Source organism: Penicillium pulvis (genome assembly GCF_028828015.1).
Source record: "Penicillium pulvis strain IBT 33274 chromosome Unknown scaffold_8_segment0_segment0, whole genome shotgun sequence".
NCBI lineage: Eukaryota > Fungi > Ascomycota > Eurotiomycetes > Eurotiales > Aspergillaceae > Penicillium > Penicillium pulvis.
The window spans coordinates 6,243,778-6,269,326 of record NW_026643080.1 but is presented as its reverse complement, the minus strand read 5'-3'; the positions used below and the strand labels follow the sequence as shown (position 1 = coordinate 6,269,326).

The window sequence follows — 25,549 nt, the reverse complement described above, 5'->3', positions numbered from 1 at the left end:
CTCTACTCGCACATACACGGTCTTTTTACATCGTTCCAATTCCCATTGCCACCGATAAGGCTTATCTCTCTCTCCATTCGCTACACCCAGAGAGAAATTGAGAAACAAAAAGAGTGCCACAAAGCAGTGTTCTTCAACTCCAATTGGGAATCTGGATGAATCGCTTGCTTTGATCGATCCTATTCCCTCTTGTTGGTTTTTTTCTTGAAATTTTTCCTGCAGAATGGATTCCTCTCAGAACTCCCCAAATTTACGGCCCAATGAGTCAGGGACTGGCAGCGATGTCGGATCTCTCTCCCCGCCAAACGTCTCGGAACCCAATCTCGTGCCGAGTCCTACATCCGAGCACTCTGTGCCACCCCAAACCGAATCAGAGCCGAGTCCCCGGGCTCCGACGCCACCGCCTACAAGAGAGACCGAGGAGACCGAACATGCCTACTGGGCCGAACTCCAAGAGGATACATCCACACCGGATGAGGAGGAATTGAAGGAGATCGATGGTGCCGAAGCGGACTACAGTGCTTGTGACCGTAGGTGTCAATTCCAAACCCTAGGGAGAAGAGAAACCCCGAGGAAGGTTCAGGTTTACTAACACTCAGTAGACACATACTGGGAGAGCAATTTCTTTCGGGAGTTGGATGACCCAGAATACAAGCCTAGAGAGAAGGCCCGCCTGACATGGAAGTTCAAGGGCGTTCGAGGCACACCCGAGGCCCCCAACCGTGCAAAGGTTATGCGCTCTCCGCCAGCTTTCATTGGTGGATATTGGTGGCGAATCAAGTTCTTTCCCCGCGGCAACAATGTGGGTTCGCTGAGTATCTACCTCGAGTGCTCGCCTACAATGCCCGGCCCAGACGACGAGCTTCCGGCAACTGAATTTACGATTCGTCGAGGCGAACCTGGCACTAACCTCAATGAGACCCTACCCGATGCATATGTGCAAACACCCGCCACAGCCGACTCTGCTGCATGGCTAGATAATTTCAGGTCGTGTTATCCTGCTGCAGCATCTGCTCCTCAGGGAAGTACCGAACCAGCGTCCGATCCATGGCGGGTATCGGCACAGATCGGTGTCATCGTCTACAACCCCGATGAGCCAAGAACTGGATGGATGCAGTCCTCGTGCCACCAATTCAACCCAAACAACCTGGATTGGGGCTGGACTTACTTCCATGGCCCTTGGGATCAAATTCACAGCCGTCGACGCGGCCAGCATCGCGCTCTGCTCAACAACGATACGCTGGCGTTTGATGCTTATATTCGAGTAGTTGATGATCCCACGAAGTCCTTATGGTGGCATCCCAGTGACTCCGAGCCAACATGGGACAGTCTTGCACTGACTGGCTACCGGCCACTTGGAGACTCGGTCATTAACCACAGCGCCGAGGTTGCGGGACTTGCCTCCTGGTTGCACATTGCGCCTTTCTGTAAGATCATTCAGAGTGTCGATGTCCTGGAACATCTCACGAACTGCGATGCGAAGCCGAAGCCCTTGTGCGATGCTATGCAGAAGTTGTTGTGGCAGCTGAGGTGTCGCACCAAGTCGCTTCAATACGTGGACACTGATGGCATTACCTCCACCTTGCGCAACCTGCGTGAGTTCTCGGGTGATGTGTCAGAGTTCTGGGAGCGGTTACGCCGTACTTTGGAGCTGGAACTCGCAGGCACAGATGCTGGCAAAGAACTTGCCAAGTTGTTTGATAGCCCGTCGCCCAAGTCTCTGCCAGCCATGAACGATGCAGAGATCATTAACACTTTGCCGACTGATTTCAATTCTCGCATCTGTGTGCAGTCCGACCAAGTCAAGTCGACAGGAGAAGCTATGAAAGGCTACCTGGGTGCCAAGCCTGGTCGCTGGTCACTCCCTCCGATCTTGCACGTGGAACTTGGTCGCCAAACCCTCGATAAGACCATGCGCTGGCAATTGAACTTCAGCAGGGTGGATCTAGATGAGGAGCTGGATCTCAGACCGTGGGTGGTTGATGGTCAAGGCAGCAAATATGTTCTCTATGGATATGTGGTTCACCGCGGTCGTCGCACTTCCAGCAAGTTTTTCAGTATCCTTCGCCCTGCTGGTCCAGGGACTAAGTGGCTGGCATTCGATGATGGCAGTGATAACCGCGTCGAATGCTTGACCCAGAAGACTGCCATGGGCGCTCATCTTGGTCTTGATCCGTCCCAGACCGTGGACCACAAGAAGGGCCACGATATCCCGGTTGTTGCGATGTACGTGCGCAGCGACATGGTTTCAGAGCTTCTGCCCGGTCCTCAGGGACCGTGGGAAGTGCCAGACAGTCTGAAGGAGTACTACGAGACGGGCGTTTACAGCCCCAGCTCTGATGCCAATGACAAGTCATTGAACGGGGAAGTCCAGGTTGAAGTATATTCTCTGCCCGAGTATGATCACCTAGACAGCCTTTTCGATACATACGACCTCATGTCGAATGCTAAGTCGAACAATGGGGTCATGTATATGACTCTGCCTCGTTCATCTCGCTTAGCCGAGCTACGCAAGAAAATTGCCCAATGGAAATCAGCCGGCGAGGAGGTTATTGGAGCCGAACGGGTTCGCTTGTGGCACATTGGCCACACTCGTGCTCAGTGTGGACCTACTCTAGCCTTTGAACACATCACCGACTTGAACACTACCCTGGATGCTTCAGCGGCTGCGGGCACTATGCGATTCTGGATGGAGGCAATTTCAGAGGGTGAGTAACCAAAAATCGCGCTTGTTGCAAAAAATCTCTTACTAACATCAATCTAGACGATGCGAAATTATTCGCTATCCCCGATCCTCCTTCGGCTACTACTACCGAGGACAAGCTTGAAGAGTCCATCGTTGAGCAACTCAGTTCTGAAAGCAGTAGTTCACTGCCTTTAGTTAACACTGGAGACGCGGTTGCCAGCTCTTCTCGAGGTGACACGAGCCCTATTGAGAGCTCCTTACCACCACTGGCAACCTCATCCCCAGAAGCCGATGCGATGGCTGAAGAGCGAGCTGAGCACGATGCCATTCTGGCTATTGCGGCAGCCAACGATGTAAACTTGTCCACCCCTCAGCCAGCTGCTCCTATTTCTGCTCCTGCAGAGTCCTCGCCGGTGACACCGACAGAGCCTGAAGTTACTCTACCCGTTGGCCACGCCTATTACTTCATCCAGATTTTTGACGAGGACAATCAGGTCCTCCGCACAGTGGGCTCATTCTTCTCCAAGCTCGAGGCAAACGTCAAGGCATCGATCCGGAAGCACCTCAAGCGGACCATCCGACAAGACTTCCTCATGTGGAAGCGCGTGGACGGAACAACCGTTACCACCGTATCCCCAGCCGAGAACTTCATGGACGTCGTCGTCCCCCACGGATCCTGCATCATCGTCGGGGACAAGCTGACAAAGGACAAACGTTCCAAACTCGGACTATCAGGTCTATTCTCCAGCCCAGATCGCCTAGTCCAGTACCTCTGGGCCGCATCCCGAAACCACCCTGTTCAAGGATTCACTGGTACCAAGACAATCGAAGCCACATTTACTAGTGACTTCTACAGTGGCGAGTTCCTCAAGGGCTACTACCACGGACGAGGCAAACACCTCTCCGCTAGCGGAACAGTCTATGAAGGTGACTTCATCTTCGGTCGACGCCACGGCCAAGGAAAGATGGAGTACCCCACCGGCGACACCTACGACGGCGACTGGGTTGAAGATGTTCGTCATGGACAGGGAACATATGTTGAGAAGAAGACTGGCAACTCGTATGTTGGCGGGTACAAGGATGGCAAGAAGTACGGCAAGGGTATCAGCTACTGGGAAGTTGCTGATGAGGAAGCGGATTTGTGTCAGATCTGTTACTCAGAAGAACAGGATGCTGTCTTCATTGATTGTGGCCATGTCTGCTCTTGCGTGACTTGCGCTAAGCAGGTGGATCTTTGCCCTATCTGTCGGAAGAGTATCAAGAGTGTTATCAAGATTTATAGGACATGAAATGTCCAGCACGGCGGAGTTTAGATTTTTGCATTTTTGATTTGGTGTGGTTTATGGATGTTCATACATTGGGTCCTTATGGGATTGTCATTCTTTCGTTTCTAGCGGGGGTTTGGATGGAGGAGATTACTTATACAAGGCTTTGCGTTATTTACATTCTTGCTCTTTTATACATTTTAGGCTTTGCATGTCATGCACTCAGGGAGATAGAAACTACAATTTGGATTTCATTTAACGCTGAATCATTTTTTGACATTGAGATTGAGATAACATTAAAACAAGGTATATGTCCAGTGCGCCGTCCACCCACAAATGAAGATGCTTTTCAAACTTGGCAATGCCAGAGCTATAGATACACAATAGATGCTCGGGTGTCAAACAGATCATTTAAATGCCTTCTTGGGCTTCTTCTCCTTCAGCTTTCCCTGCACAACCGATTGCTTGTTCTCGCCCTGAGGAGACTTGGGAGACTTGGGCGACTTATCGGCCTTCTTAGACTCGGCCTTCTTGGCCGCGGTCTTCTTGGATTCAGCCTTCTTAGCGGCCTCGGGCTTCTTTTCAGACTCGGTCTCAGCCTTCTTGGGAGACTTGGCCTTCTTGGCCTCGGGCTTCTGCTCCTCCTTGGGCTCCTCAGTCGACTCAGTCGACTCAGCGGCCTTGGGCTTGTTCTCTCCCTTGACACGCTTGGGCTTGTTCAGAACACCCTTGGGGTTGAGACCCTTGCGACGAAGACGGTTACGCTCGGCACGCTCAATGCGCTCCGAATCATCATCAGCCTCGAAGGGACCGAAAGCACCACCGTCAAGGTCTGCATATTCGCCATCCTCGTCCCTAATGGGTGTCCTGTCGATGACCTCATCATCGTCAGTGGAAGCACCCTGGGAGGTGGCACGCTTGTGCGAGTGACGGTCCTTGGAGGTGGTGCCGTCAGTCTGGGCAGCGGGAGTGGGTCCGGTCTTCTTCAGCTTGCAGACGTAGAAACCATCGACGTTCTCACGGTGAGGGAAATAACGGCGGGTAAGGGCCATCTTGGCATCGAACTTCTTTCCCATGTAGCTGGTGAAACCGGGGCTACCGAAGCCGCCCAGGCCAGTGTCGACAATCTTGACATTAGGGCACTTACGCAGAACGTACTGCACGACGGCCTCGTTCTCTTCCACAGTAACACTGCAAGTGGAGTAGACGATGTATCCACCGGTCTTGGAGGCGTGGTCGACAGACTCGATGGCGGCGAGGAGCAGCTGGCGTTGCATGTGGGGAATGGCCAGGAAATCACGCTCGTTCTTGGAGGTCTTAACACCAGCATCCTTGGAGATAACACCGGTACCGGTGCAAGGGGCATCGAGCAGGACACGGTCAAAGCCACCCATGGCCTTGGGGAAACCGGTACGACCATCCAGGTTGGTGACAATGGTGTTCTTGCAGCCGAGACGGTGGATGTTACCAATCAAACCCTTGGCACGGGGCTTGCTGGCATCGTTTGCGATGACACAGCCAGTGTTGCGCATCAAAGCAGACATGTAGGTAGTCTTACCACCGGGGGCGGCGGCCATATCGAGAACACGCTCGTTGGGCTGGGGTGCGAGCGCCATGACGGGGAGGAAGGAAGATGCAGCCTGGAGAATGTAGTGACCGGCGAGGTACTCGGGGGTTGCACCAAGGGGAACGGGAGACTCGAAGACCTGCAAGCCAACCTTGGACCACTTGCCGACGGGCTCAAGAACAACACCACGGTTGATCAGGGCCTGGGCGAGAGAACGACGGTTAGTGCGGAGGGTGTTGGTACGGATGACGACAGGGCGAGGAGTTTCGTTAGCCTCGAAGAAAGCAAAGGCCTCCATGGGGGTGAACAGGTTCCAAAGCTTCTCGGCGAGGTACCGGGTGTAGCCGTAGTATGTGCAAATGTCGTTGAGCACGAGGTCGACGTAGTCAGCGCGGGACTTGTCAGCCTGACCGAGAGTCTTGAGGTCACCCAGAATGCGGATAGTATCAGTAATACGCTGGCGGAGGAGCTGCAGATCCGGTGCGAGTCCGGCCTGAGCCTGGTCGTTGAAGACATCGGGGCGGTCGCCAGCGATGTTGGTCTGCATGGCAGCATCCTGCAACTCCTGCTCGGCCTCCTCATCCTCCAACTGTTTCTGGGCATCGAGTTTCCGAGAAAGGCCTTCGATGTTGGCAGCGGTCAGTCTCTCCTCGGCGTCGGACATGTCCTCGTCGTCGGAGAACATGGCTTTGCGGGTGTAATTCTCTTCGTCAGAGTCCATAACAGAGTCATCTTCGGCACCGTCGTCGTCCTCGAGGTCAGAAAGTCCCACAACATCGTCCTGGCTATCCAATGATCCATCGCTGACTCCATCGAGATCGTCGAATTCGTCGTCCTCCATACCCTCCATATCTTCATCTTCCGAGTCCGACATAGGAACAGGGACAGCCTTCTTCTTGCTGGAAGTCTCCTTCTTGGGCTCAGCCTTTGCGGCAGCCTTAGCGGCAGCGCCATTGACCTTGGCCTTCTTGGGAGCAACTTTCTTGGCGACAACCTCTTCTTCGTCGGCACCTCTGCGGCGCTTCTTAGGATCAGCGGTTTTAGCTGGCGGTTCTGCCGCAGCGGCCTTGCGCTTCTTCAGCATTGTGATTCTCGATTCATCGAGCGGGGGCGGGGGCCCCTGCTTCTTCATGCGACGTCCTACACCCATTGTGATTGATGTGTTTGATTGAGTGGATAGTTGTGTCTGAAACTTTTTTTTCGGGCTTTTTTCCTGGGCAGCGGTCAGGTATGGCAGTAAATAAAAATCAGAAGGCGGTCGAAGATAACTTTTCCCTCACTGCAATTTGGCTATCTAATCACCCACATAACATTACTATTGTTGGTTATCTCGACCATCATAATTCATTTCCCAAAATGATTCGTGACTTTTTTTTCTTTTTCGTTTTTTAAGTGTCATGCATAAATTTTTCGCTTGACCATTTCGATCCAGCCTTCTCTAAGTTAGATGTTGAATATTCACAGTAGCTATACTCTTTACATACGAGTTTCTCCATTTACTATAGTATAAGTATTGACTTGGAACTTTCCATGTTATGGAAATGAAACTATATATCATAGTACAGTTTCGAAGCTCTTGAAGACCTTGAAGATCTGGTCACTGGAGCGACCTTGGGAAGTGGTATGATCTCCGATGCTCTATAGGATGGAGCGTCAAAGGTGGGATCAGCCACCTAGGGCGCCTCACGGCCATTGATGTTACAATTTTTCATCTTACGAAATTTCGTTTGTCAAAGAATCTACATGGTGATGCCCCATGACCTCTAGGTGGGTAATATACGATGTCTCATCTAGACTCCGTTCAAGACTATGGATATGGATTTCAATGTTATACACACAAGAGTTGTCCATGGGGAAGACCAATAGAGAGCTCAGAAAACAGGGCTCGGTCCCAAGGTTCCTAGGATATCAAACCAGAAGATACGTAACGCCGGAGTGCAATGTCCAGGGAAAGCCAATCAAACAGAAAGCAAGGGCAATGTAGTCTGAAGGAAGAGGGCCATTCACATGGACACCAAAGTATGCACCAAAGCAAAGGGCAGCTAAGATATGGGAAGAGAGATGGAAAGAAAAACATGATCAGAAATGTACGCCAGGGAATCATCGCGAACAAGGCTTATTATCAGCTTCGGGGTCAAAAGTACACATGTAGAAGAAGAAAAAAAACCACATAGAAGAGTACCATATGCCAGGCAGCTGCACGGGACACCTTTGAAAATGCTCAAAAAGAACTGGTCCGGCCAATCGCTCATCCGATTCATGGGATCATAACACGGTGAGAACCGAAGAAAGTTACCCGACAGTAGAAAACAGGAGAAGAAGAAAAGAGTTCATACAAGGCTGTCATCTCGTCGTCCAGGTCATCTTGAGAAGACTTTAACCACGCCATCTCCACCGCCGCTGACGACCCAGCGTCCGTCGCGGCTCCAGACAACGGCGCAGACACCTTCACCGCGCATTAAGCGGTGGCTGGTCAGTTCTTGAGTGCAACTGCGTTTCTCAAGGTTCCAAAACCGCAGGCTCGCGTCGTGTCCAGCTGAAACCAGTTCACGCCCATCGGGAGACAAGGAAAGAGAAGCGATTGCAGCTGGGTGAGCTAGCATAGTGTACGTGCATTGACCTAGAGATGATATTGTTAGAACAGGATTCGAATTATGAGGGGCAAGACAGTTATTTACCGCTGTTCGCGTCAAAGAAGCGAATGTATCGATCCTCGTAACCGCTAATAATAACACCTTCAACGCTGCTTGAGCCAGTGGCTCCGTGGACAACTTCCTCATCCTCCATGGTACGGTTGGGCTCCAGACTGGCAGACCCGTCAAAACCTATGGTGGTAGCGACAACAGAGTTCACGCCAGTCGAAGGCGTCCCATCATATGTTTCAAGGCTGGCCATGCCCACGATTTCCTCGCCAGTGCGTGTATCGTAGACGAGAATGGAGGCATCGGTGTAGGAAACCACGAAGTTGACGCCCGCTAGAGATAAGGGGCTGATACATGTTGGAGATGGGGAATCAGTGCGCACGATGTGATGAACAAGGGTGTGATAGAATGGCGTTGATGAAGCAACACTAGGCTGTGGAGAGGATGGGAAATTGGATCCAGACGAGATCGAGTTGGCGCGTCGGCTTCCACCTTGGCGTCGTGATGCTGCCTGAGGTGCGATGGGAGGGGCGCTGACAGCCCAGATCAGAATGCGGCCATCTGCCGCACCGGATGCCAGTAGGATACGATCCGCCCCGCCATAGTGGGTGCATGAGTCTCCGAAGACAGAACCTGCCGTCCCGGGAAGCACACACAGTCCCCACACGGCGTCTGTGTGACCGTCCAAGGTCGCTTTAGGATCAACCCGACCACGCTCCCACACCCGAACGCTAGCATCTTGTCCACCTGAGAAGACCCATCCATCACCCAGAGCACGGCCCCCATTAGAGATGTTTTGGCCGGGTGAACAGGCAGCCAACGAGGTGACTGCACCCACATGACCACGGTGTGTAAAGTAGCTGGTGATGTCTAAGTCATTGCTGGAGCTAGGTCCATGAGCTCCAAATGTACCGTAGGTTGCTGGGATAATCCATCGCTTGATCGTTCCATCATCACTGCATGTACAGATTTCCGGCTCTGATGGACTGCCACCGCCGGTGAATATCACAGAGCGGATCACATCCAGGTGTCCGCGAAGAGCAAATCGAACCTTGAAGTTCGTATCCTGTTGGCCGTATCCAGCGGCAAAATCCCGAGCATCCGATGCACCCTCACTCTTTCGTCGAGAGCCAGAGCTCTTTCGTCGATGTGAGAGCGACCCACCCCGGGAGGGTGATTTGGCGCCAACGACGAAGTTGGCATTCGGGAAAGCATCGGTATCCGGACGGTGGGGAGGCATGGGCTCGCTAACTTGTTCGTTCTCTGTTGGTTCATCAAAGTTCCATCCATCCATATCCTCTCCTCTCTCGTCATTCGCCCGTTGCGACGGTAACTCCTCCTTAACCGCCACCTGAGGCCCTTGAGCCTCGTATGAAGATTGAGAATCCACAGCACGTTCATCAACCAATGCCTGTTCATATGCCGGCTTTCGATTATCAGACGCTGTCACAGAATGTTGTTGAGCATCGACCGGTCGTCGGTCCATGGCATCTCGAGGCACTGAACCCTGACCGTACTGGTGATGTGCGCGGGCTTGAGGGGCATTCTCTGCATACTGATTACCCGCTGATTGATGGTTTTGGAGCATCTCCTCCCGTCCCATCATATGATTGGCCTTCTGTCGTTGCTGTTGAATGTATGCCTCCTCCAGGTTCTGCTGGGATAGCTGTTGGTTCGCGTAGAGGTGGCTTGAGAGATCCGGGTCGCTGAGATCCGGAGGTGGATGAGATGTTGGGATGACATGATATGCGATCTCCTGTGCACATTTGGCTAGATAAACTCGCGATTTCTCTCGTTCGTCTTCTTGGCGGAATTCACTTGAGTTGGGGTCCTCTGGGTTCTCATTGGGGTCGGGGTTGGATCGTTGCTCTGTACACAATCATGATCAGCAAAAAGAAACATACACGACCGAATACGATGATGGAGATTCACATACCTTTCAAGAACTCCACATTCTCACGCGCGATCTCCTTGGGGTCTTTCATATCCTCGATGCTCTCGTTGTTGGCGAGTTTCTTTGACTTCTCTCGTTCTTTCTTCAGCGCTGTCTCCATCAACCGAACATGCTTGCCCAGTGACTCTTGAAGACGCCTGCTAGTCCGCAGCTCTCCCTCTAGCTGACCAATGCGAGACTTCATCTCTGCGCGCTCAATCTCCCAGGCGTTTCGGTCGCGCTCGTGTCGGTGCCATTCCGTCTGCAAGAATCGCATCACACCTGATAAATCATATTAGCTCATGGCCACTTCACAATACTTTCAATGCATTCTTACCCTGTAACGTGTATTCAGTCCCTTGTGGGTGACCGCCATTGGAAGGGCCGTCGCCCATTGATGCGGGCATTCCAATTCCAGCCACGGGCGATTGGGATTGCCAGGCCATGGACATGTAATGATATCAGCGCGCGACGAGGCCGGGCTGAATAGCTGATTTACTGGGGAGTGAAGCCGGCGGGTGACCGAGGGCGTCAAAGCGTCAGGCGTGGAGCTTCTGGTGTTCTCCTGACCCCCGTAGTCTCCACCAGTAAGCGAAATTCAATCCTCCAGGGGGCGACGACGGCAGGGAGACCGCGTTCCACACCGTGTCAGACGGAAATAGACAGGGAATAAACCCAAACAAGACTTAGAGGGAAGTAGCCCAATTATCGTGCGTAGAAGATTCGAGGATTCATTTGTTATGGACGGGTTGAGAGTGGCTTTTCGGGGGGACCCTCACGAGATGTTCACCGCTTTCTTTCACGGGAAATCCGACACGGAGTCCAGACCGGTGTTTAGTTATACACTACTCAATTGCAGTGTTGTAACAGCTCAGAATAGAAGGGATTTTCAATTAAAATAAGAGGCGAACGGTGAAGGGAGTCATGGAAGGACTGTAGCAAAGGGCATGGCTTCCAGAACATACATATCATAGAAGGTCAGCTAATAAATCAAGTTTATTCGTCAATATTAACTACGTCTACGAAACTATAATTGGGAAGGCGGTCAGAAGATCTGATAATCTATTTCTGCCGCAAACACAAGGCCACTAGTTGCTCCCGCTGGCAGAACGAATAGAGACAACGGCACTTTCAACATTGCAAGCCCATCCTTTTTACCTGGAACATTCTTGTTCTTCTTCCTCTTCTGATCCATCATTTTGGGACTTGTTCTCCCTGGACTTCATAATGTCGGAACTCACTTTTGCCAAAGCCTTCCTTTCCACTCTGGACTCCCGTCCCATCAAGCTGCGTGCTGATCATGTCGTGGATCCGCAGCAAGTTGGGCTGCAAGGACCAGTAAGCTCATCTCCTCATACTTCTACGCATCATGCATTCTATTATGCATGTTATAACGAGATGGGTCTAATTTTATTGCCAATAGTACACTCTTCCCCGCCTCCGCGCCCCGCACCCGGAGATGCCCAAGAAAGTCAAGCAGACCCAAGCACCAGGCTCGTCGAAATCAATTACCATCCACGTGAAATCTGCTCGCAATCCCGTTCTCGAATTCTCTTTGCCCAACTCTCCTCTCTCCACCACCACTGTGCAGGATCTGAGGGATGCTGTCCAACAGCGTGTTACCGATACGCAAGGCAACCCCGTGGCGCTTGACAAGATTAAGATTCTCTGCAACAAGAAGCCTGTCGCTGGAACTAATAAGACCATCGCTGAGATTCTGGCAGACGAGCCTGGGATGCTGGTCGGGGGCAAAGAGGTCGAATTTAAGGTGATGATCATGGGAGGCGCCAAGACCATTGATGTATCGGAGGCACAACCAGCAACAGAGGCACGGGATGTCTCTCCGCCCAAGGCAGCAGTTGGACCGAGCGGTGAGGAGGTGGTGCGGACGGAGGCTTTCTGGAATGACCTACAGGGCTTCCTGGAACAACGATTGAAGGACGAGGAGGAAGCAAAGCGGTTAAGAGCACTATTCAAAGATGCATGGGCCTCAAGCCAGTGAAGCCAGGAAACCTCTTGTCTATTGAAAATAACATAATGAGTTATCGGTCATCTCATCCCATTACCCATATGCCGCAATCTTTGAATCTTCCCTTATGTTGGCTTGGAGCTCGTAGGTGCCGTCTGACCGGCCTCTTTAGGACTTGACCCTGGATTGGAACACTGTAATACTAGTAAATATTAACTTCAAGGGCAGATGCTCGTCCATGATACTAACCTATAAATACAGGAAAAGTGGACCAAAAGATGCATGTTTTCAATTCGCGGGCTAGTTGGAAGACAAAGATCCTTTGATTCATTTGATTATCTGCCTAAGTAATTTGTATCCCAATTCGTACTTAGCATCATACACTTCCAGTGCTACAAACTTTGCCCTAGGTTTCCATTTCGAAACGCATTGAATGGTTGCACTTCAATCTTACCTTAGACGCCGGGGTCCGACCTCGAGAGCTTAGGGATATATAAAACCACCCGTGGACCCGCACCCCGGTGTATACCCACCACAACCTTGGAACGTACCACATCACCTTGGCAAGCCACAACCTAGGTGTCCTGTGTGCTCGACTCTTGCAACATGACTAGATAGAAGTAGGTCTTTCTAAGGGTGCGCATACATTGACTGGTCGTTAATTTATCCAATCTTCCTCAAGAGCTTGACCAAGGTTTGGACACCCAAATCCATGGATGCCACCCGAGGTCCAGGACACCTGGGTGTACAATAAAGTTCTATGAGGGCGGCTTCCTTTTATAGTTTATCTCATAGTCTCATCTCTTTCTTAAGCTTAATGAGCCCTCGTATAAGTTCTAAGGCGTTCGGGTCCTCGCTCTCTATCGAGGAATCCAACGTTAGCACTTCACGTTAAGCTACTAGCTTACCCTAGTTCTTCTTCCTCCGCTAGGAGCGCGTGTTTATCTACCCAGTGCCGATCTCTCGCCCTCGGGCATGTTATTCGGTGGTCTCGTAGTGCGTTCCGGTCTCGCTAATCGTGGCGGTAAATCTTCGTGTTCGTCGCGGTCGGGCGGTGTTCAGGTTCGCGTCTTGGCCCGTCCCGACATTTTTGTTTTCTCGCGTCGCTCACGATACTACGACATATAGGATGGATTCCTATCCAGTCGAAAGCGTATACAGTCCCTTTTCGCTACCGCGGCTTGGTACCAGACTAGGTCACATTCAGACCAATTTTCATCCCAAGGCTAGCTAAATACGTTAGTAATAGGTAGCCATCTGCTTGTCTAATGCCCAACGATTCACAAATTTAAGTACACAGCCTATGAGAAGAACTTCATTGGAGTGAAAATGTGATGAATTCAAAATTTCGCCATGAACATTGTACACCTAGGTACTAATGCAGAGACTGGTCAAAAGTGTTGACTACTTGTCCTTGGAATTCTTGGGGGCAATTTTCTGAGTCTCAACTACCTCTTGGCCGATAATAACCTCACCAGCATTCTTTTCAAGGAAGGCCAGATCACGAACAGCATTACGCTTTGCATCATCCAACAACTCATCAATCTCCTCCAACGTTTTCCCTTTCGTCTCAACCCAGAAGAAAATCACGAAAAGCAGTTCCAATACATCCCAAGCACCATTGATCATATAGATCTTCCAGCCAATCTTCTCAAGCCCAATGGGGAAAGCGAAGGTAGCCAAGAGCCTTTGATTGTGTCAATAATGTTATCTCAACTTTGGGAGACAGAGAAGATAACATACCCGAACCCAGAAGCAAAGAACGTGTATACACCCATCCCGTTAGCTCGAATTGAATAATGCAATACTTCCGGTGGGTATATCACACTCAGAGGCGTCCAGCCAAAGCTATAGCTCCCCTGAAAGAGGAAGATAGATGCCACTGTCGCGTATATGCCTGACATGTTTGACGTGGTACCGTAGAGCTTGGTCAATCCGCCCATGATGAAAATGAAGAGCGTGAGCAGCGCAGTGCTACTAATCGCCAGAGTACGACGACCCAGACGATCGGCATACGCGGTGCCCATGATGCTGATGAGAAGACAGAAGCAATTGAGAATGATATTGATTTCCAGTTGGGTGGTGGTGTTTGTTATTCCCGAATTATCCAGCATGTCACCTAAATAATACGAAATGATATTGTTCCCTGGTTGTCGCGCCTGTGAGCATTTGCTATCATCAAGTAATTTTGTTCAATGTGGCTTCTTACCTGAAATCATTGAAAATATCGCAACTGAGATAGACAGCATCATCCGTTTGCGATTAGAAGGGGTCTTGACCGTCTCTACAAGTGTCAATTTCTCTCCTTGGCTTTTCTCCCACTGGATAGCAGCTGTGATCTCGCTGAATTGAATCAGAACTTCTTCATGAGAAGTGTCCCCATCAGAGTTTGCGGCTGCAAGGGCCTCAAGAGCTTCCTGGCTACGGCCCTGGTAGACCAACCAACGTGGAGACTCAGGAACAAAAGGTAAAAGAATAATACAAACTACACTGAACAAGCCCTGCAGGATGGATGGAGCTCTCCATGCCCATGTTGAATCCAATTTTGCGGTGCCATATGTAACCCCCGCTGCAATGAGAGCGCCTAGAGAAATTCGAATAAGCCCAGGTTCATCGCGGAATCTATACAATATCAATCAACCACTTACCAACGTACCAGCAGTCATAGTAGAGGCCGAGGGTGAATGCACGCCATTTGCTGGGTACCACTTCAGATAGGTAAGTGGGTGATGCTGCGGAAGATACCCCAACGCCGAAGCCGATAATTATACGGCCAGCAATGAACATCCCAGTATTCTGAGCTGCAGATTGTATGATAATACCCACTAAGGCTATGCAAGAGGCGTAGAACAGTGTGAGACGCCGGCCAAAATAGTCACACATCATGCCATTGAAAAAGCCAGCGACGCAGTTTCCAATGCCGACGGCGGAAGTGTTCAATGCGGTGTTCACGGTGTTGAGACTAAAATAACCTGTATAGGAAGGCAGGATGTTGAGCCCGTTCCTGAGGAAGTTAATTAGGATTTAGTTAGAAAGGATAAAGAACGTCCTGGCCCTACATCATGGAACCGTCATAACCGTATGTCTGTTAGTTTATCAGCCTCTATTGCTCACTCAGGTAGATACTCGAACTTGGAGTATAGAAGACGTACGGCTGATTGTACCATGCACACTAGTATGAGAAGAGCCGTGAGAAATCTTGATGAGTGAAAGAAGTTCACCGAGACATGCGGGTCATTCTCAGATGTCGGCATATTGCTTATTAGATACAATACCAAAAGAGAATGAGATTATAGAAACAACGAATTCGCTTCACACTATAAGTAATGTCCCTGCGAGAGACGTACAAATTGAAAAAAGAAAACATATCTGGCCCGCTGAGCAGTCTAGACTTGTCATATCTAGACTATCTCGAGTGTCTATATGGATAGATACAGTTAATCCCCTGATTGTAGATCGGTGAGTCCGATAGAAATCCATATATTGAGGATCATAAATCTTAAAGGTGGTTATCTACTAGAGTATAATTAAACGTCTCAAAGTCAGAATCCGCGCTATTGCGCGGCGAAGATTTCTCGCACGTCATGAGAGCCAATAGATAAGTAGCTCATCAAAGATAGATACTCACATTCTGTAGACTAGTCCGATAGTCTTCGGGCGACCCGACCTATCTTGAGTGGCTAGATTCTTGAGCTATCACTTTTCAGTCGTGCGGGGAACGGTTCAAATCCCTTTCGAACGAAATCGCGGCGAGTGAATGGTTTAAAGCAAACTCAACACCGACAGAAAACGAGCTTGCTACTGATAAGCCTACAAAGACACCCGTGCTGAACCAAACTGAGCAAGCACTTTCACCTGCTCAACCTTATCTATCCGATATTGTTCAGTAATATGCCCGTCCTGAATAAGTGGCCTCAATGGCCTGAGTTTACATTGTCAGATGTACCAGTCCAGTCCGAGGAACGAATGCAAGGTTACAAAAAAGCGATAGTTGCAGAGCATGGCGAGCAAAACCTCCGTGACGCATGGATTAAAACATGTGAGCGTCTTGAGCAAATTACTCAACAGCTAATCATCGAAGGCTCGTCAATCATTCCAGTCCTTGAGTATGAGAACTTGGAAAATCTCGACGACAACGAGAAACAGCGCATGAAAGAGCTCGGTTGTTTTGTTATCAGAGGAGTGATCCCCCAAGAAGAAGTCTCTCCGCAATACAAGAGCCTCAAAGGGTATATTGCTTCAAATAAGGAGTCGATCTCGGGTGCGTGCAGCCACCTATCCGTCATCATTTATCAGGCCTCTAATTTAAGACACTACAGCATGGCCGGAGGCCAATCCAGCAGTCTACAGAATCTTTTGGACACCTACTCAGCAGGCATTCCGCGGCCACTTGCGTCATCTCCGTGTTCAAAAGTTCTTGAATGAATTCTGGCATGATAGCTCACAAGTCACCTCATCTGATCCGTTAACATACGCAGATGCTTTGCGCATTCGCCCACCAGGCAAGGAGTTTTACGGCCTCGGACCTCATATTGATGCTGGCAGCCTCTGTCGATGGACAGATCCTTTCTACCGCAAGGTCTATGAGAACATATTCTCTGGCTCACCCGAAAATCACGATCCTTATGATCTTAATTTGAGAAAAGATGCCAACCAAGCAGCATTCGAAGGCAGCGCGCACTCCACTGTCTTTCGAGCTTTTCAAGGATGGACAGCCATGACAGCCGCAAAACCACGCGAAGGCAGCCTCCTGCTTTACCCATACGTTAGCGTAGCAATGGCCTACCTATTACTCCGACCATTCTTTACTCCTCCGGCTCAAGGGGATATCATGGACGCGTCTCGATGGGTCTTCAATGCGGAAAACGGGTGGTTTCCCGGCACACATGAGGAGGATAGTCAATATGTCAGCCGAGAGTCGCATCCCCATCTACGATTAGAACAATGTTTGCTTTACATTCCGGATATGCGACCCGGGGATACAATATGGTGGCACTGCGATGTAAGGAGTATGCTGCTTTCCCATTAAGTACTATACTGATTTGTCATTCTGTCGAAGATGATCCATGCAGTTGAAACTGAACATTCTGGCAAGGATGATGCTAGTGTGGTTTATATCGCAGCAACGCCAACCACGCCAACCAATGTCCATTATATCAAGTCGCAGCTCCAGAATTTCTTGGCAGGACGCCCTCCTGGGGATTTCACGGGAGGAACAGATGAATCAAAGCTAACTGGATATCTCGGCGAGAAAGGTATACCTAGTGCAGATGCACTGCAAGCAATGGGTTATGGTCTTTATTAGCCATATTGGGAAGTTGGGCCGGCATGCTTTCAGTGGAGATTCCAGGGCCCGGGCCCGAACGGAGTGCTTGTGATAGACCATTAAGATTCGTCGAGATAAGTTGTACTGTTTCGAGGACCCTTTTTTCCCCCTGTATCTTTTCAAGACCACTGCACTTAATATTCCGAGACATACACATACTACCTCTCTTGTTTCCTAGTAGTGCACAGTCGCGTTAAGAGTTCGTCTTAACGGGGCGTGATCCCCCGTTCGGACAAGGCACTCCGCATCTCGTCGCGCTCCTCTTAGTATAACGGGCACTCAAGTAGGATATGTATATGCCACTATCTAGCTGCCTAAGGTATAGTCGCACCGTGCTGACTCTCGTCTGTCAATATAAGATAGGTAGGCACCTAGGCCGATTCGCCCTGTTCGCATCTACATTAGGATCGATGTACTTGCTATACGAAACTAAGTATACCGACTGTACAATATACTTAATTATACACAGTGTTCCTTTGATGGTAGGGTGTACTATAAGCGGGCTTTGACTGTATAAAGATTTTTGGGTTTCGCTAAGGTTCAAGGTTCTGCTTGGAATGCTCATGGTCTCATAAATTATGCTAATAAGATAAGCTTGGAAGGCAAGCTAAAATGCTATGGTACACCATTGCCCAGGTGGAATTCAAAACTCCAATTCTTCGACCTCCATGCCACAGCCAACACACGTCTTAACCGGCATGCCCGTCTCAGGATTATCGATGGGTCGACCCCATTCGTGCACATGTTTCCGGTTACTACTGAGGTCATCCCCAAACTCACCACCAGAAGCCCCTTGTCGATTGCGACGGTAGGCTTCAACTCGGGTGCGTTTCTTTAGGTCTTGCAGCTTGGTCTTGAACTTGGCTTCACGTCGTTTCTTTTTATCAGTTTCGCGCCGTTCGAATTCGGCATCCAGCGCCTCAGCGGAGCCCCATTTCTTATCCGATAGCGCATATTCCTCGACTTGGTACCGAAGATACAGCATCATGTTATTCCAAGTTGACTTGTGCGGATTGGGTTTTTCGAGACGGGGGAGAAGCTCTTCATCTCGCAACTCAGCTGTTGGGATTGATCAGCAATGCGATGGAGATAGGATGAGATGAGTGGTAGAGATGACTCACGATCAGTAAGAAGATAGTCTTCTTTCGCCTCGGTCTTGGTGAGGAGGCTGTACTTCTCCGGGTATTTGTCTTTGCATGCATGACAGATACGGCATCGGAGCTCCTCTTCCCATTTCCAGTCAATTTCTAGACTACCACATTCGCGACAGACCTTTTGCTTGGTCTTGTCATCCAGTACACTCAAGCCGGGCTCAAAAGGCCCTTCATGGTTCCGCTTTAAGGCCAATAGTAGTTGATGACGCTCCCATTCCTTCTGTGTCATATGCGCTGGCTTTTGTTCCTTCCCATCGGGGACATGTAGCGCCTTATTGAATGGATCATCTTCATGGCTCAGGAATCCACCCTTCGTATCAGTCATCTTACTGAAATCAAAGTCAACATATGAGGAAGTGAAGTTGCGGGCAGGTTTAATCGTATCCAGCGGACGATTAGCCGAGGGCGCATCTGAGCGCGCATCACGCATCGATGCAGGGTTGGATGCAGTCATCGAGTTGAACGAGCGTTTAACTCCTTGGGTGGCTTGTAAGGTTCGGGGTCCTGTAGTGGCGGGTGACGAGCGCCCAGCTTCTCGCAGCTCCCGCAGTGCTTTGGCTTTCATGCGATTCTCTTCCTAGAGGTGAAATTCGTAAGATTCAAAGACTCTTAGAGTCGAGGCGCTTTCCAGAATAAAAGCACTTACAATCTTCCGCTGCTGCTCGGGAGTAATGGGGCCTCGAGGGAGTTGCCCAGGCCCCGCAGGGCTCTGCCGCGGAGGTGTTGAAGGCCGCTCTGCTGACATCTTTGCCAAAACCAGGTCGTCACAGAATATGGTGAGATACAGGAATAATATGAGGAAATCCGCGGAGTTAGAACCTTGGTAAGACTGCCAGGCGGCGAGACACGTCTACACGTGACCGCGCGTAAAGTGGGTCACACGTCATTGGTTAATGCATTGATCGATCGATCGCTACGAGTCGAAACCATCCTCGTCACGATCCTGTCCATATAAAACCTCACATACACCACCAACCGGAATATCCATAACCGCATCTGTTCCCTCACTCCAGATCTCCCACCAATTGACCTTGCGATTTTGCGGACCCATAATCTGGAAAGATGTGGCACCTGGCTTCATCTTGGTCGCTCCACCTGGTCGTCGTCGCGCCTTTCCATCAATGACTGCGACATTGGCAACTTCATCGACGATATTTTCAATGCTGTTCATGGGCAAGGTGAGATACCCGGTGTTGTATGAGGCGAGCGCGACGTAGATATAAACGATCGAAATTACCAACCAAGACGGGATGGCCAGAGCCCACCAGCGATTAGGGTAGTAATAGATTCCAAGCTGGTGAAGGAAAGGTGACGGGAGATATGACCATAGCAAGTAGAACACTGCGAGCACCAAATATTAGCAAATGAACAGCAAAGGCCAATAGGCGTTGGAAACAGCGCCACCATAGTGGCGTTACTCCAGGAATACTCACAGAAGGCAAGTGACGAGGCCAAATAGAGCACGAACCCATAGTACTCATATGTAGGGACCTTAGGACTCGCGCGGGGGACAGTAGTTGCACGACGGGCAGACTTCGCCACGGCAGCCTCCGTATCGTTCGGAGTCTCCACATCAGAGCTGTCTGGTGTCGTAGGACGTGAAGTGGTAGTTGAGAAAGGCGGCCGTAGCAAGGATGTCAGGGAAGGAGACGGTGGCAGAGGCGTTGGCGGTCGATTGTAAAAGGGGGGTGCAAAGGCATTGGGTCCGTGGAGGGAGCTGGAGGATTGTCGGAATGGGTGATCGCGCCCAATTTCTTCTTCTGATTCTTCTGATTCTGAATCGGATAATGATTGAGGATCGAGGGAATAGTGAGACTGGAAATCGGCATCGTCCTCTACCTCGATCTCGTCGTAGCCGGGCGAGGTGATGCTTTCATCTTCAGGAAAAGCTCCTTGTGCATCCGTGGGCGAGACAAGCTCGTCCATTAAGGGCGGGAAAGGTTGTTTTGACTCGAAGGAGGGCTTGAAGCCTGTACCTTCCGAAGTCCGGTTTTCCTCCATTTGGATGCCAAAAAAGAGGGTGTTGACCCGATTAGCTGTTTAGTTGACTGCGTCGCGGGACCTTTTTCTGCCCGCATATGAACTCCACCGCTCTCTCCATCTAGAAGGAAGTTCCACCATTTTCAATGGAAGGAATTTCTTCATGAATCTTGTCGTGCATAGTACTAGCTCTCTGTCTTCTTCTATCATCTTAGTAGCTCTTAACGTGAAAGAAGTCACGCCTTGAGATAGGAAATCACTTCCATCATAGAAGCTCTACGTGCTGCCAAGACGTTGAAGGTGGGCCTCGGTGGATCAAGTTTATATGATTGAGGGCCCTGATTTGACTACAACCAACTACCTTGCCATTCTCTGATCAAAGACCTTTTCTCCCAAGGCCCATGTCTGCTGGACAATAGTGTTAAGCAATGTTTCAGACGTCCACTCAGTCTCTAGCACCACAAAATCCGCCCGATGGCCTTTAGCTATGCTCCCAGTCCACCCTTCAGCAAACCGGGAATATGCCGCTCCTGAGGTTGCTGCAATTGCAGCCTGAATCAGCGAAATAGCACCGACAGGGTTGGTCGTCTGAGATGAGCTCGGATCCAAAGCTGACTTCCGTGTTGTAGCATTGTAAAGGTTTGGCAATGGAAGGTGTTTCGCAGTCGGCGCGTCCGTCCCGATCGCAACACAGGCATGTCCGTCAAGATATTCGCGATATGGGAACACTCGATCCCACAAGCGAGGCTGAAGAATCTTGGGATAAGCCTTAGTCAATACCGGATCGGAATGGACTGGCTGAATGGATGCGGTAATGCCGAGTTCTCCAAGTCGTTTCGCATCAACCACCGAAGCGAGCTCCAGGTGCTCAATGCGATGTCGTCCCCGAGGGCTGGAAGCAGCTTCGATGCTGTCGATTGCGTTTTTTATTGTGACGTCACCAATGGCATGGATTGCAACCTGCAGACCAGCATCTGCGGCTCGCTTTACCACCCATTTCATACTTTCCAAGGGCCAAATTGGATCAACCGTTCCAGGGCTAACGCCGGAATATGGGTGACTTAGAGCAGCTGTACAGCCGTCCACTACCCCATCAGCGATTATTTTGATGCCAACTACACAGAACTCCGGAGAGGTAGTTGGGTGGAATTCGGAATGCTTGGCGATCGCTTCGTCAATGTACTCTGATAGCTCATCTTTGTCGTCGGTGAAGGGAATGTACCAATGAGCAGCAACATGTATAGGAACATGCTGGCTTTCTCGCAAGAGCCTTAATGCCTCCCACGCAGTGCTATCCATGGCCATATCGACCAGGCCAGTGTAACCGGACTCTAGATACGCCGCTAAAGCATCCTTTAAAGCCGTCAATCTTTCTTCCACAGTGCTGATATTCATCAGATGTGGCCAGACAATTCCAGTTTGAGCGCTCTCTTCCATTAGTCCTGAGGGTGATCCATCCTCAGTTCGATGGATCTTTCCTCCAGGTGGATCTGGAATGGTTTCAACGCCCATCTCTTTTAACGCACGGGTGTTACACCACGTTGAATGAAGGTCCAACGCTTCGATAAAAATAGGTCGAGCATCAATATGATCTATCATACTGGCAAATGCTTCGCTGTTTGTTGAGGGCTGATGCCAACCACGACAAAGGATCCGAGGAAGCTCTGGGTGTTCCTTAGCATAGCCAATGATGGCTCTTTCGATATCCTGGAAGCATTTGCAGCCGCTCAGGTCTAACTTTTGTAGGGCCAGTCCAAAGAGCAGAAAGTGCGTGTGACTGTCAATAAACCCGGGAACGACCACTTGGTTCTTAAGATCAATGATTTGAGCACCTTGAAGCTTTGCAGCTTGAACTTCCTCATCTGTGTCGTATCCGACATGGGTGAATTTGTTGCCTTTAACCACAAAGCAGCCTAAGAACTCATCATCAGAAAGGCCATTTTCTGGGCAAAAAGCTCGACAGTTCTTGAAAATAGTGACGCGCGACATTATTGAATGCATGGACTGATGATGCTCATGTAGAGGCATCTTGAGCTTGACGCTGGATCTGGCGTACGATTGATGAACATTATGCTTCGGTAGACCCGCAGCATTTATCCAAGCGGGTCGGCCGATCCGATTGTTACCTTGAAATAAACCTACACATCCGTATTCAGCAGAAGTTTATTGGACCAACTAGGGAATTTTGCATGCCAAACGGAAGGTTCAGTACAATATTTCCGACGTAGGGGTCATCTTCCGCAGCTAGCACCCAATAACGAGCAATTTGCATCACGATCATGACAACACAATCTGTTTCCCGACTAGCCACGACAGGCGACCGAACCGATACTTAAAATGACCTGCTGTAGACGCTTTGATAATAAAGTCCTCGCCAGATCTCATGTTACAGTAGATTTTATTCTGCTTTGCATGTCTGAAACCATTGATCTCGGCTCACATCCCGATGCCTCCTGATATGAACACCCGAGAACCATCGCAACCTCCTGGAACTGTTCCACTAGAAGGTAAATAAGCGATGCGCTGCGAAAAATGAACTTTGCTGACGATATTTGCATCAGACCTCCAGCGAAGTGTTTCAGGGGATGCCATTATTCTGCAACCTACACCATCACGGAACCCAAATGATCCTTTGGTAATAATGATGAACTATAGTAATCTACTGATACTGACATTTGACTAGAACTGGAAACCATGGGAGAAATATCTAAACTATGGCCTGGTCCTACTTTACTCCTTACTGATGTTTGCTGTGTAAGTGCCATTCCAGATACCTTGCTGAAAAACAGTGAATACTAACGTCCTGTTATGAAAGTATTGGGGCTGCAACGCCGACATGGGCACCAATGAATGAACAGCTGGGGTTTAGCTATGAAATACTAAACGATAGCTACGCAACCGGCTCAGCCACTCTATGTATTGGAGCCCTGATTTTCATCCCAGTTGCTCTCAAGTTTGGCCGACGCCCTATTTATCTTCTCAGCGCGCTTTTGCAGGTTGCCATATGTATTTGGTTTGCAAAAGCACAAACAATTGCGGACCTCATGCTCGTGAATGGCCTTTCATGCCTTCTTGGGGCACTGGCCGAAGTGATCGTTCAAATGACAGTAGCTGATATGTTTTTCGTTCACCAAAGAGGCCAGATGAATTCCCTCTATATATGGGTTATGATCATCGGTTCTGCCCTCGCGCCTCTGGTAGCAGGATACATCACTGACTCACAGGGGTGGCGATGGGTATGGTGGTGGATGGCGATTCTGTTCGGAGTTTGCTTTGTGTTGTTCCTCTTTTTGTACGAAGAGACCAAATTTTTTGACTGCATTGATGGGTTATCTCCGAGCAACACAACCGAGGAAATAGATTCTACTGCCCAACAGAAACAAGAAACGGGAAAGGATGACTACGAGAATGATCATGATATTGAGTTGGCCAAAGTACAACCCACAACAAATCATACATGCAGGCCTGACATTGACCTTTCTATCCTTCGCACACCTTACGTGCGGCGTCTCGCTCTGTGGTCTATTACTCCAGGTTCGCTGGGCTTCTTCACTCGGCATATATATCAACCCTTGGTTGTTACCGTTGCGTTTCCTGCGGTTTTTTACGTTGCAGTTCTTTACGGCGTCATAACTGCTACATGGCAGGTTATGATTACCGTGATCGCTTCTGTCATGCCGGAAGCGCCATATAACTTTACTGCATCACAGATCGGTCTTATGTCCTTGGCTCCACTCATCGGAACAACACTGGGAAGCTTGATCACAGGGCCGCTGAGCGATCGACTGATTCTCTTATTAGCAAAGAGGAACGGTGGCCTGTTTGAGCCCGAAATGCGTCTCTGGATTGTGTTGGCATTTGCGCCACTCGTCCCAGCTGGCATCCTTCTCTTCGGATATAGCCTTGGCAATGGCGATAGATGGATTATTGTTGCAGCTGGATACGCTATCTTTGGGCTCGCCATGGCGCCTGTGAGCAGCGCTTCCTTGACGTATCTGACAGATGCATACACGAACGTAAGTTCCGACACAGACAAGTCTCTGGCAAATGGTTGAAAAGTTAGAGGAGAGTGAATTTCATGAGCTGACTCTGTTGCTTGTTGCTTTTCCCAGATTGTGGCAGATTCCCTTGTTGGCGTGACGTTTGTTAGAAACCTCCTCGCGACAATATTTGTTTTTGCGATCACACCTTGGGAAACAGCTGTCGGCTTACAGAGTGTGTTCTTGACACTTGCAGTGTACATGATCACGATATTAGGCCCTGGTACACTGGTCTTCATGTATTTCGGTAAGCAGCTGAGAGCGAAGACCGCAGAAAGATATCACAGCTATTCATGATTGCAGGGATAAGGCGTGGGGCACAGCTTGGGCATTAAAGTAGACTCAATCTTCAGTCATAAGCAAGCAAATAGCAATCCGTCATCACCTATAAAAGATCCGGAGAAGCCTTTTCCTCTAGTTCTATAATGACAAAACCAGTGCCACATACTGCTGGCTATATATGGGCACTAGCCACTATCTTACTCTTTTTCAATTTAACAGTCATTAAATCGGATGAGAACAACGTCATCATCGCGCGTGACTGATTTATGGACAGGTCCATGCTGGACAAAATAGAAAAGTGAGTTTTATATGCTTTGACAGGGAGTATATAGGTTCAATTAGATACTTATATCAACTGATGGAAGCTAGCGGGTTCTTTGCCTGTTCATTCTGGTGCAGGGTTTACAAGTATCAACTGGAGGACTGCAAGAGATAATGCTATCGTTATTGATTTTCTTCAACTATCATTAGCGTGACCAAGACGACCTGAGAGTGAATCTTGTACAGGCCTCTATTGTTGCGATTCAAAATGCTCAAGCCAATGCCCTGAAAGTGTGAGAACTCTGCGATTTTCTTACTGTTACCATTACCCGTAGTACTGCTATTACCCTTGATAGGCTCTGTCAATATAACATCCACAAAACGAAGCCTAATGCGTCTGAAAGGCCAAAAGGGAAACCTTATTGCCAATGCGATTTCATCATG

The 25,549-nt window shown here is 49.6% G+C and overlaps 10 protein-coding genes across 10 annotated transcripts; 4 read left to right on the top strand and 6 right to left on the bottom strand.

The window, feature by feature from the left end:
- Nucleotides 1-204: 204 nt before the first annotated feature.
- On the top strand, nt 205-3,975 carry N7503_011780 (putative MATH and UCH domain protein; the record flags this gene model as incomplete). The annotated part of the gene is made up of 3 exons (XM_057071326.1): nt 205-530; nt 603-2,708; nt 2,765-3,975. Exons 1-3 carry the CDS (start codon nt 224-226, stop codon nt 3,973-3,975), a joined length of 3,624 nt encoding a protein of 1,207 aa, XP_056917937.1. The 5' UTR covers nt 205-223.
- Nucleotides 3,976-4,358: 383 nt separating this feature from the next.
- On the bottom strand, nt 4,359-6,668 carry N7503_011779 (rRNA (cytosine-C5-)-methyltransferase NOP2; the record flags this gene model as incomplete). The annotated part of the gene is made up of 1 exon (XM_057071325.1): nt 4,359-6,668. The coding sequence occupies one exon, from the start codon at nt 6,666-6,668 to the stop codon at nt 4,359-4,361; it is 2,310 nt and encodes a 769-aa protein (XP_056917936.1).
- Nucleotides 6,669-7,562: 894 nt separating this feature from the next.
- Nucleotides 7,563-10,567, bottom strand: N7503_011778 (cell differentiation and development protein Fsr1). The gene is made up of 4 exons (XM_057071324.1): nt 10,431-10,567; nt 10,097-10,375; nt 8,197-10,029; nt 7,563-8,138 (listed from the first exon to the last, which is right to left on the bottom strand). The coding sequence occupies exons 1-4, from the start codon at nt 10,543-10,545 to the stop codon at nt 7,879-7,881; spliced, it is 2,487 nt and encodes an 828-aa protein (XP_056917935.1). The 5' UTR covers nt 10,546-10,567; the 3' UTR covers nt 7,563-7,878.
- A 753-nt stretch (nt 10,568-11,320) lies between these two features.
- Nucleotides 11,321-12,095, top strand: N7503_011777 (uncharacterized protein; the record flags this gene model as incomplete). Its single annotated transcript, XM_057071323.1, has 2 exons — nt 11,321-11,431; nt 11,517-12,095. 2 exons carry the CDS (start codon nt 11,321-11,323, stop codon nt 12,093-12,095), a joined length of 690 nt encoding a protein of 229 aa, XP_056917934.1.
- A 1,371-nt stretch (nt 12,096-13,466) lies between these two features.
- On the bottom strand, nt 13,467-15,316 carry N7503_011776 (MFS sugar transporter-like protein; the record flags this gene model as incomplete). Its single annotated transcript, XM_057071322.1, has 6 exons — nt 13,467-13,749; nt 13,806-14,208; nt 14,272-14,646; nt 14,711-15,066; nt 15,122-15,147; nt 15,215-15,316. 6 exons carry the CDS (start codon nt 15,314-15,316, stop codon nt 13,467-13,469), a joined length of 1,545 nt encoding a protein of 514 aa, XP_056917933.1.
- Nucleotides 15,317-15,953: 637 nt separating this feature from the next.
- N7503_011775 (uncharacterized protein) lies at nt 15,954-17,091 on the top strand (the record flags this gene model as incomplete). Its single annotated transcript, XM_057071321.1, has 2 exons — nt 15,954-16,323; nt 16,382-17,091. 2 exons carry the CDS (start codon nt 15,954-15,956, stop codon nt 17,089-17,091), a joined length of 1,080 nt encoding a protein of 359 aa, XP_056917932.1.
- A 940-nt stretch (nt 17,092-18,031) lies between these two features.
- Nucleotides 18,032-19,287, bottom strand: rad14 (DNA repair protein RAD14; the record flags this gene model as incomplete). Its single annotated transcript, XM_057071320.1, has 3 exons — nt 18,032-18,447; nt 18,510-19,119; nt 19,189-19,287. 3 exons carry the CDS (start codon nt 19,285-19,287, stop codon nt 18,032-18,034), a joined length of 1,125 nt encoding a protein of 374 aa, XP_056917931.1.
- Nucleotides 19,288-19,455: 168 nt separating this feature from the next.
- N7503_011773 (uncharacterized protein) lies at nt 19,456-20,543 on the bottom strand (the record flags this gene model as incomplete). The annotated part of the gene is made up of 2 exons (XM_057071319.1): nt 19,456-19,883; nt 19,976-20,543. 2 exons carry the CDS (start codon nt 20,541-20,543, stop codon nt 19,456-19,458), a joined length of 996 nt encoding a protein of 331 aa, XP_056917930.1.
- A 336-nt stretch (nt 20,544-20,879) lies between these two features.
- Nucleotides 20,880-22,511, bottom strand: N7503_011772 (amidohydrolase; the record flags this gene model as incomplete). The annotated part of the gene is made up of 1 exon (XM_057071318.1): nt 20,880-22,511. One exon carries the CDS (start codon nt 22,509-22,511, stop codon nt 20,880-20,882), a length of 1,632 nt encoding a protein of 543 aa, XP_056917929.1.
- A 457-nt stretch (nt 22,512-22,968) lies between these two features.
- N7503_011771 (major facilitator superfamily domain-containing protein) lies at nt 22,969-24,859 on the top strand (the record flags this gene model as incomplete). Its single annotated transcript, XM_057071317.1, has 5 exons — nt 22,969-23,029; nt 23,084-23,157; nt 23,206-23,276; nt 23,338-24,538; nt 24,635-24,859. The coding sequence occupies 5 exons, from the start codon at nt 22,969-22,971 to the stop codon at nt 24,857-24,859; spliced, it is 1,632 nt and encodes a 543-aa protein (XP_056917928.1).
- Nucleotides 24,860-25,549: the final 690 nt, after the last annotated feature.

Coding starts and splice junctions, on each gene's coding strand:
- N7503_011778 (XM_057071324.1), bottom strand. CDS start 10,545: ATGTCCATGGCCTGGCAATCCCAATCGCCCGTGGCTGGAATTGGAATG. Junction 10,376..10,430: donor GACTGAATACACGTTACAGG/GTAAGAATGCAT, acceptor ATGATTTATCAG/GTGTGATGCGATTCTTGCAG. Junction 10,030..10,096: donor GAATGTGGAGTTCTTGAAAG/GTATGTGAATCT, acceptor GATTGTGTACAG/AGCAACGATCCAACCCCGAC.